Source organism: Otolemur garnettii, unplaced genomic scaffold (assembly GCF_000181295.1).
Source record: "Otolemur garnettii isolate 467f Iridium unplaced genomic scaffold, OtoGar3 scaffold00029, whole genome shotgun sequence".
NCBI classification, from domain to species: Eukaryota; Metazoa; Chordata; class Mammalia; order Primates; family Galagidae; genus Otolemur; species Otolemur garnettii.
In genome coordinates, this window is record NW_003852424.1 from 471,756 (window position 1) to 481,905 (window position 10,150).

Below are 10,150 nucleotides of genomic sequence, written 5' to 3' on the forward strand. Positions count from 1 at the left end.
GGCCATTTTTTGGTTGCAGCCATCATTGTTGTTTGGCAGGCCCGGGCTAGGGATTTGAACCTGCCAGCTTAGGTGTATGTGGGTGGCGTCTTAGCCACTTGAGCCACAGGCGCCGAGCCGGGAGAGGTAGAATTAAGGAAGCAGTTGCAGGCACTGGGAAAGGTGGCAGAGGCAGTGGTCAGGAATGAATGAATGAAAAGTGTCCTGTTATTTTGTTTTCCCTTGTCCACCTTTTCTTTCCAGGAGCTACAGTGTGGGTCAAAGATTGGAGCGTGTCTCCCCTGAGGGCTAGGTGGAAAGGCCCTTATGTTATCCTGACCACATCTACAGCTGTGAGAGTAGCAGAAATTCCTGCCCGGATCCATTACAGCAGAGTGAAGCCTGCCATGGAACCAAAGGAGAACCTGCCCCTGCCTAAGAGGAACTGGACCGAGCAGGACATGACAACGCAGCTGATCCTGAGTTCCCACGGCATGTGCTCCACACCTCAACGACTCCTGAACCTTGGGAAGCTACCTCGGATCCTGATAACCCCCTCAAGCTGGTGTTGCAGAGAACGGCAAGCCCTGCTTGTCACACCGTGGGAGCTGAGTGGTCCGTGTACGGTGGAAGCATGAGGATCTACGTCATCGTGGGACTGGTCTTTATTGAACTCATGAGAGCTAGGTGGACTTTAGATTGTGCAAATATTCAGGATGCTAATGTAGAAAATTGTACAAAACAGATTGGCTTTAGATTATTTACTTGCTGCAGAAAGAGGAGTATGTAGGAAGTTCAATCTGCCCAATTGTTGTGTGAAAATAGATGTTTAAGGTCTAGTAGTGGAAAGTATAGCTAATGAAATTTCCAAATTGACTCATGTGCTGGTACAGGTGTGGCATGGATATAATCCAAAATCCATCTTTGGAGGATAGTTCTCTGCTTTTAGAGGTTTTAAGACCCTTATAATAGGAGTCTTATTGTTATTGGGTACTTGCCTTCTCCTCCTATGCTTATTGCCAGTATTACTTCAGAGGGTGAGGAACCTAGTGAATTTGGCTGTGTCTCAAAGAGGCCCAGGTGGAGCATATTACATGCACCACCAATGAATTGTGGCACAGGTTGATGAGGATGATGGTGAGACTCCATAACAAGTTGTTTTGAGTCTCAAAGGGGGGAATGAGGTAAGAAAGTAAAAGCAGAACTAAAAGAATCTGTCCTAGCCACCCTGTGTAGGCCTCAGCCAAGCTGCAGGCACTTCTCTTGTCTGTATGTTTCTTTCTTGACATAACATGGGGCCTAGATTGTAACCTAGTAACTTCCTTGGGTTTCTGTTGCCTTTGAGGGCAGGTGGTCTGACCCGTCTCAAGGACGTGGGTGAATCTGACCTTCCCACTTGAGCCCGGGACCTTGAGGATGAGGTCATGTCTCTCTCTGTTTTATGACCCTCATGTGCACTCCTGCCCTGAAAAGTGGATAAAAGAGAGGCAAGAGATTGAGTCGGGGGGCTCAGTTTTGGGAAACACACTGGTGTTCCGACTACCCCCAGCCAAATAAACCCCCTTCCTCTAATCAACTGGTGCCTGGAGTCTTCTGTCTGCGTCGGTTTCCTGCTACAGTCATACACACTGTGTATGAGGCCACCGCAAAGGACGGCATCATGCAACCCTTGGACCAACCCCCACCACCACTCCCCAGCCTCCTGATCCTTCTTAGCCCCCTCCAGGGCCAATGCAGCACTAAATTCCTCTGTCCCCCTCTATTCCTGTGTCTATCTGGCCCTGAATGTATCCATTTGGCTACTTGGGAACTAAACCTATGGTTTGATCCTGTCTTCAGCCCCCTCTTTCCCTCTCCTCTGCCTGACAGAGGGAAGAAGAGGATCCTGGAATTCTGACTTGCTGCTATTCCAGAACCCAGGCTCCTGGGTACCCCTAGTCTTCATTTCTCCTCCCAATACCCACCTTCCTCTCTCCAGGGATCCAGGCATCTTGGTCCCAGTCTCTTCTTTTTGTTCTCACTGCCAAACTGCCTGTCCTGGGATCTAGTTATCTTGGCCCCTGCACCTCTCAACATGAGTAGAAGACACTTAATTTGGGTTTTCAATAGTCCCAGCTTTCACTGCCAGGGTCCCATTCAGATTCCAGGCAACCTCACCCCAGCTATGCTTGTTAATCCTGGTTTAGAGCTCTTCCACTAAAGTATTTATATAATCCTAATTCTTAGTCCTTGCCTATGGGATAGGAGATTTTATGGAAGACCCAGGATTACCAGTTCTTACCGTCCTGCCTACCCACCTCATGCCTTCAAGAGGAGTTAGGAAACAGAGGTCTTTGTCATTATCACCAAATAGAAAACAGAATGAAGAGATAGTCATATCTTCTCCTCACATCCCTCTCATGTTCCTAGGATTTATGACAAAACTGGCTTGAGACTGTTCAGTTAGAGCCAACTATCTCCTCAGATTTGATCTCTCAGCTTCAAAGACAGATCCAGTGTAGTCCCAGGGACCTGGGTCCCTAAGTGAGAAAGGAAAAGGGAGAGAGCAAAGGGATGGGGTATCCCCTATACTGCACTCTTACCCCTTCCCTCCTAAGGTTTGATGTCTCAGCCAGCCCAGATGTTCAGCTCTCTCACCCCTCTCCAACCCTTACTGGGATCTGGCGGTTATTTTCCAGTCCTCTTCCCATACACAGTTGCAGAGATCAGTCAAATCCATACCACCAGTGAGATCTCATTTATTGCCACAGATGGACAAAATAAATAACCCAATGTCACAAAAAAAAAAAAAAAAGAATGCTTTGACTCTGAGGTTCAGTATGGAGTCATCAGTTAACTTCTTATTTTTTTCCCAAAGTCTCAAAAAATAGACAACTAATATTTATAAATAAAAATAAAAGATAATTTCAAAAAACAGATCATACTAAATCTTATAGACAATAGAAAAAGAAGAAATACTTCAAAATCATTCTACTTCATCTGGATACACCTGATATTAAAATCGGAAAAAATATATCATTATAAAGGGGAAATTACAAACATATTTCATTTATAAATGAGGATGCAATATCCTAAACAACATATTAATAAGTTGAATTAAAAATTAATGTTTAAGTAATATACTTTAGTCAAAATTCAAAACTTCAAGAGAATTTCCTTTATTAAGGCAAAATTTACCTTAATAGTTCCAAGATCCGTCAGATGTATGACAATGTCAGAGTTATGGAGTCCCAAAGCATTAACATCAACAGGATTATAAAAGGGCCATGCATATGAAAAGTGTTTCTTTGCAAGCATTTCTTTAAGATTCTCACTACAGTGCCTTAATTGTTCAGTTACTTTAATACTCTTTCCAACATTATAGTGTTGCTGAGAATCAGGCAAAACATTCTTCTGGGGCAGTGCCTGTGGCTCAAAGGAGTAGAGCGCCAGCCTCATAAGCCATAGGTGGTGGGTTCAAACCCAGCCCTGGCCAAAAACTGCAAAAAAAAAATCTTCTGCACATTTTCTTTTATTGGAGGCATTCTTGCTGATTGTTTTTCTGTGAGTGTTGGAGAAAATTCCCTATTTGCTTTAACTACTGACATTGTAGGAGTTGTCCTATCTGCTTTCCTCTTCACACCCTTTGTAACTTGGGCTACAGTTTGTGAGCTACAGTTGAGTGGAGCTCCTTGTGCCGTGTCTAAAGGAGAAACAGATGCCTCAGGAAACACAGAAGTCGCTTGCTGCTTCAATACCATCTCTGTTGCTTTGGAGGATGGTTTTTCTTTAACAGAAGAAACTGCTTCATTTTGTGGAGTGCCTTGTCGTAAAAATAGCAATTTGAGAACATTGTATTAAAGTCTTCAATACATTCTGAAGCCTTTACATAATATTTATTCTCCAAGTGCTTCTTAATTATATTTAAATCCATTGGGTTTTTTATAATGGTATAATAATCAGGCAACTTTAGTTTCATGGCAACCACAGGACTTTGAAAAGGCCAAGAGAAACTATGCTTCCATAAAGCCTTTAGGACTACCTTTTGTAGATACTGCAGTTGATTTGTCAATCGCCCATTTTTCTTAGTATTTGTATACTCTAGTGGAGGAGGGTTAACAATAGCTGTCAACTTGAGAGAGACATCCTTAACTGCTTCAAATTCTGATATTCTAATGTTGTCTACAAGTACATGTCCTGTTTCTATACAAGTAGTAAAAGCTGTTTTATTATGTATGCCTTAGTCTTGGATGTTTTAAATTATTTCACCACTTCAGTCTGTCTTTCAGCCTTTCAAAAACACAAATTGAGGACTTAGCTGGAAAAGTCTATGAATTCCTTTGTGTTGCTAAATCTGTAAGTTAGTTCTTGCAGGCTCCTTCTTAATCTTCCATTCTCAATGTTGGAATGCTCTAGCTGAGTCCTTGGAGTTTTCCCTTATTTATACACTCTCAGAAGCACATCCAATCTCAAGATTTGTCTGCCTTTGATTCTCAAATTTGTCTATCCTGAGCCCTAGACTCATATATTCGACTGCCTGTTGAATATCTCCACTTGGAAGTCTAGTGTACTGCTTCCTAAACTCATAGATCCAAATTCCAGCTCTCCATGCCCTTCTCAGACAGCTTCATCCAATTATCCCCTGGTAAAATAAAACTTATTTGGATATACAAACAAAGGAAGAATTCACCACAAGCAGACCAGCATCATAATAAGCGAAAGAAAAGCTTTCAGGTAAAAAGAAAATAATATGATATGGAAATATGAATCTATAGGTATGGGAGCACTGGATGATGTAGACAAACATAAAAGTTTTGTTATTTAACTCTCTTTAAAATGTAGTAGTTTAAAATGTTTTTAAAAAATAGTATGAGGATAATAACACATGTAGAAGAAAATGTATGTTAACAATACGTATAAGGGCTAGGAGGGGAGAAATAGAAGTATACTATAAACTTTAAATCAACCCCTTAAGTAATAAAGAGTTACAGCTAATAAGCCACTGAAGGAGATAAAATGGAATCCTAAAAGGATTTAATTTAAAAGTCAACAACTTAGGGGCGCAGTGGCTCATGCCTGTAATCCCAGCACTCCGGGAGGCTAAGGTGTAAAGATTGCTTGAGCTCAGGAGTTGGAGAGCAGCCTGAGCAAGAGTGAGATCCCATCTCTACTAAAAATAGAAAAATTAGCTGGGTGTTGTGCCTGTAGTCACACCTACCTGGGAGGCTGAGGCAGGATTGCTTTAGCTTAGGAGTTTGAAGTTGCTGTGAGTTAGGTGGATGCCATGGCACTCTAGCTTGGAAGAACAGAACGAGACTTTGTCTCAAAAAAAAAAAAAAAATTAAAAAGGCAAACAAGAGGAAAAAGAGAACAAAAAATGATGGGACAAACTAAATAGCAAAACCTAACCTTATCAATAATCACATCAAATGTATATACTCCAATAAAAGGCGGAAATTGTCAGATTAGATTAAGAAAGGTTTGTGCAACACCCCCACTTAAATATAAAGACACATATAGGTCAAAAGTAAAGGAGTAAAAATAGGTATACCATGCTAACACTAGTCAAAAAAAAGCTGGAGTGGCTATGTTATTTCCAGATACAATACCTTTCAGTGTAAAGAATGTTACCTGGGATAAGAGGATTCATTTCATCATGATACAGGGGTCAATTCATCAAAAGGGCATAATAGTCCTAAATGTTTATGTGCTTAATAACAGAGCTTCAAAATAGATAAAAAGTACAAATCAAAAATTTCAATGAGAAATAGGAAAATCCACAATAACAGTCAGAGATTTCAATATTATCTTCTCAGTAGTTTATAAAACAGGTAATCAGAAAAATTTGCAAAAATACAGAAAACATGAACAATATTATTAACTAATTTGATCCAACTGACAGTCAAAAAGCACACCACCCCAAATGAGATTACAAATTCTTTTTAATGTTTCTTTTGAAACATTCACTAAGACAAATCATATAGTAGGCCATAAACCAATCCTTCCTCTTTTTTTTGGACAGGGAGTCTCTGTCTCCCAGAGCCATGGCATGAGGCTAACTCACAGGAACTTCAAATTCCTGGGTTCAAGTGATCCTCCTGCCTCAGCCTCCTGAGTACTGAGACTAGAAGTACACACCACTAGCACACTCATTAGCACCCAGCTAATTTTTCTATCTGATAAACCAACTCTTAATAAATTTTAAAGAAGTATTACTATAACAAATACATTATCTGCCAGCATACTTATTTAGAAATCAACAACAGAAAGATGTTTTGACATATGCAAAACCTCAAAATATAAGAAAACTCACACACTTCTTAACAATCCATGGATCACTACTACATAATTATTAGAATGGCTGGAATAAAAAAACACTGATGGCTCGGCACCTGTAGCTCAGTGGCCACATACACTGGAGCTGGCGGGTTCGAACCCAACCCGGGGCTGCCAAACAACAATAACAATTATAACCAAAAACTAGTCGGATGCTGTGGTGGGTGCCTGTAGTCCCCTGCTACTTGGGTGGCTGAGGCAGGAGAATCACTTGAGCCCAAGAGTTGGAGGCTGCTGTGAGCTGTGATGGCACAGCTCTACCCAGGATGACATAGTGAGATTCTATCTAAAAAACAAAACAAAACAAAACCAAAAACACTGCCAATACCATTCACTGGTGAAGGTGCAGAGCTCACATTGCTGGTGGGAATGTAAAACAGAACCACCACTCTGGACAAGGATTTGACAGCATCTTATAATGCTACTATATATTTACTATATGACCCAGAAATCCCACTCCTTTGTAGATACCCCAGGAGTATGAAAACACATTCACACAAAAGCCTACATAAAAAATGTTTATAGCAGTTCTATTTGTAATTGTCAATAATGGGAAATAATCCAAATGTCCTCCAACAGGTGAATGGATAAACTGTGGCATATCCATATGATGGAACACAGCTCAGTAATTAAAAAGGAAAAAACACTACTGATATACACAACAACACGGATGAATTTCAGAGACAAGATGATTGAAAGAAACTATTTTCAAAATTTGTATGCAGTATGATTCTATTTATATAGCATTCTCAAAAATACAAAATGAGTAATAGGGAACAGATCAGTAACTGCCAGGAGTTTTAGATGGGGGGAGGGGGCATTACCTATTTATTTATTTATTTTGGGGAAGATGTTGTTTAAAAAGGTGTGAATGAAGAATGGACAGGATGGTGGACCTGCTTCATCTGTGTAAAGAAAAACATAAAGCTGCCTTTATTTCCAGATGATATGTTATACTGGAAATCTGATGGAATCTACGAAAAAACTTTCTGAAATTATTAAATGAGATTAGCAAGGTTGCAGGATACAAGTTCAATGTACAAAAACTGATTGTATTCCTTATGTATTGACAACAATCTAAAATTGAAACTTAAAATACCATTTACAATAGCATCAAAAATATGAAATTACTTAGAGATAAATCTGACAAAATTTTAAGATTCATATACTGAAAACCAAAAAATAATGTTGAGAGAAATTAAAGAAGACCTAAATGAATGGAGAAAGACCTTATTTATAGGTTGGAAGAATCAATTTTGTTAAAATAGCAATTCTCCAAAATTGAACTATGTATTGATTACAATCCCTAATGATAATCCCACGTGTAATTTTTTTTGAAATTAAGAAACTAATTTTATGATTCATATAGAAATACAAAGCACTGGTGGGGAGGGGCAAGATGGCCGTCAGGCGCCAGCCTCCAACAGAAGCTCCCTCCAGAGGGAAGGATAATGTCTGGCAAATACCCAATAAAGTTGAAGACTATGAGCCCAGCTGAGAGAGAAGAGTGGTATCTGCAGGACATCTCTGCTGAGGCAAGTTGAGACTCCAAGAAAGCAATTTACAAGTACATAATACATCCCAAAGGAAAAGTGTCCATCTCCTCCCCCAAGAAAGTTGTGGTTTTCTCTATTTTCTCTTTGTCTGCTCCTGTAAGTTTTCTACAGGCAAGTGGTGAACTAAGGACCTATTATCTCACCCCACATGTGAGAACCACAGGAAGGGGGGGGTCTACTCCCCTAGAGGGACCCTGCTGCAATTCTAAACACTCTTGCCTGGCAGAAAAACTGAACAAACGTTTTCACTGCCATTTTGAATTTCCAGTCCACCTTTCCCCCCTTGCCTACAGAGACAGTGAGGGGGGGCATAAAAGCAGCATCCCCTACCCCTGCAAGACCAAGTGCCCAGTCCTGGTACTGCTGCCGGAGACCTGCTAGACCCGTGTGCATTCTGCTGGCAGTGGTGGGGGAGTTCCCCATTCTAGGCACCCGGGTAGAAGGCCCCAGAACTGCTTCCTAGAGTCGCATGCCTCTCACAGGAGGAGGGTGGCAGCTGAGGAGTTCTCTGCTTTGGGCGGGCCCAGAACTGCTTGCTAGAGCTGCATGCCCCATGGGGGGCGGCAGAGGAGTCCCCTGTTCCAGGCAGGCCCAGAACTGCTTGCTAGAGCCGCACATCCCGCGGGCAGCAGCAGTGGAGTTCCCCACTCCAGGCACCTGTGCCAGGCAGGCCCAGAACTGCTTCCTAGAGCTGCGTGCCTTCCACGGGCGGTGGGTGGTGATGGAGGAGTTCTCTGCTCCAGGTGGGAGCAGAACTGCTTGCTAGAGCCACATGCACCCCACCAGGGCCAGCTAAGGAGTCCCCCGCTCCAAGTGGGCCCAGAACTACTTGATAAAGTCATGCTTGACCCGCAGGCAGCAGCAGAGGAGTCTTCAGCTCTGAGCGGGCCCAGAACTGCTTCATAGAGCTGCGTGAGTCCCGCAGGCGGTGGCGGAGTTCCCTGCCCCAGGCACCCACTCCGGGCAGGCCCAGAACTGCCAGAGCTGTATGCTCCTGGTATCCCCAGCCAGCCTCCCAAGAACTACAAGAGGACGGTCAGTTGAGAGGGAACCATACTAGAATGGCAGTATCCCGAGGTGAAGAGTGGCACTGCATAAGGCTCACACCCCTGAGGCTCGTCCAGACAGACACACTCTACCTCTCTGGGCAATCAGAGGAAGCCAGCATCTTCTCCGGTGGCAGCCACTGACTGAATGGTTCTGGTATGGTCTCCACACAGTATAAATTCAGCATGGGGAGGAATCAGAGAAAAAACTCTAGTAATTTGAATAACCAGAGTAGATCAATTCCCCCAAGGAAGGATGGGGCAGATGCAATTAAAGATCCCATCCATAAACAGATGGCTGAGATGTCAGAAATCGAGTTCAGAATTTGGATAGCAAAGAAGATTAACAGAATGGAAGAAAGGAGGGAATCAGAATTTCAAGAAATTATTCAAAATATGTCTCAAGAAATTATTCAAAAGATGCCTCAAGAATTCAATGATTTCAAAGATAAAATGACCAAAGATTTAAAAACACTGAGGCAAGAGGTCGCAGCCCTCAAAGATCTGAAAAATACGGTAGAATCCCTTGGTAACAGAATGGAGCAGGCAGAAGAAAGGATCTTCAACATTGAAGACAAAGCTTCTGAACATGCCCAAGCGTGCAAGGATGAAGAGAAATGGAGAACAAAAATGGATCACTCTCTCAGAGAGCTCTGGGATAATTAGAAGAAAACTAATATTCGTCTTATAGGAATTCCTGAAGGTGATGAAGTGGCTTCACAAAGCACAGAGGCCCTACTTCATGAAATGATGAAAGAGAACTTTCCAGACATGCCAAGAGATTCTGAAATTCAGAGAGTTTTAGACTCTAGCATGACTCAACCCAAACAAGACATCCCCCAGGCACATCATAATTAACTTCGCTGAAGTTAATATGAAAGAGAAAATTCTGAAAGCAAGCTAGACATAAGAAAACCATAACCTACAAAGGGAAGAATATTTTTTTTTCCCTTTTAACCCTTTTATTCTATTTCACCAGGATCCAGTACAATTCAACCACAGGTTGAGACTCTATTATATAGAGCACATGAAGATGGTGTTATAAAGGACACAAAAATCACGAAGACAGGATCCATACCTTCAAGGACTTCACTTCTAGCTGAGAGGCAGCCATAGGCATAAGCAATTACAGTTAACACAGGACATGGACAGTGGAAAAATAGAGTGACAACTTATCAATGATACACATTTTTTTTATTTCTTATAGCATAACTGTGTACATTAATGCAATCATGGGGTACAGTGTGCTGTTTT

At 41.8% G+C, this 10,150-nt stretch overlaps 2 protein-coding genes and 1 pseudogene across 2 annotated transcripts in view; 2 read left to right on the top strand and 1 right to left on the bottom strand.

The window, feature by feature from the left end:
• The window catches only part of LOC111724943, a 15,848-nt pseudogene extending 14,126 nt beyond the window's left edge, over nucleotides 1-1,722 (top strand).
• A 1,392-nt stretch (nucleotides 1,723-3,114) lies between these two features.
• Nucleotides 3,115-8,273, bottom strand: LOC100949016 (bromodomain testis-specific protein-like). The gene is given in 4 exon segments (XM_023512632.1): nucleotides 3,115-3,372; nucleotides 3,483-3,787; nucleotides 3,790-4,161; nucleotides 8,138-8,273. Coding segments are annotated over 4 exon segments (1,071 nt in total).
• Nucleotides 8,274-8,403: 130 nt separating this feature from the next.
• PEX11A (peroxisomal biogenesis factor 11 alpha) overlaps nucleotides 8,404-10,150 on the top strand; it is a 17,787-nt gene continuing 16,040 nt past the window's right edge. Inside the window, exons 1-2 of the mRNA XM_012804443.2 lie at nucleotides 8,404-8,593; nucleotides 8,706-8,762. Coding sequence (XP_012659897.2) covers nucleotides 8,404-8,593; nucleotides 8,706-8,762 — 247 coding nt within the window. The remainder of the gene's footprint in view (nucleotides 8,594-8,705; nucleotides 8,763-10,150) is intronic.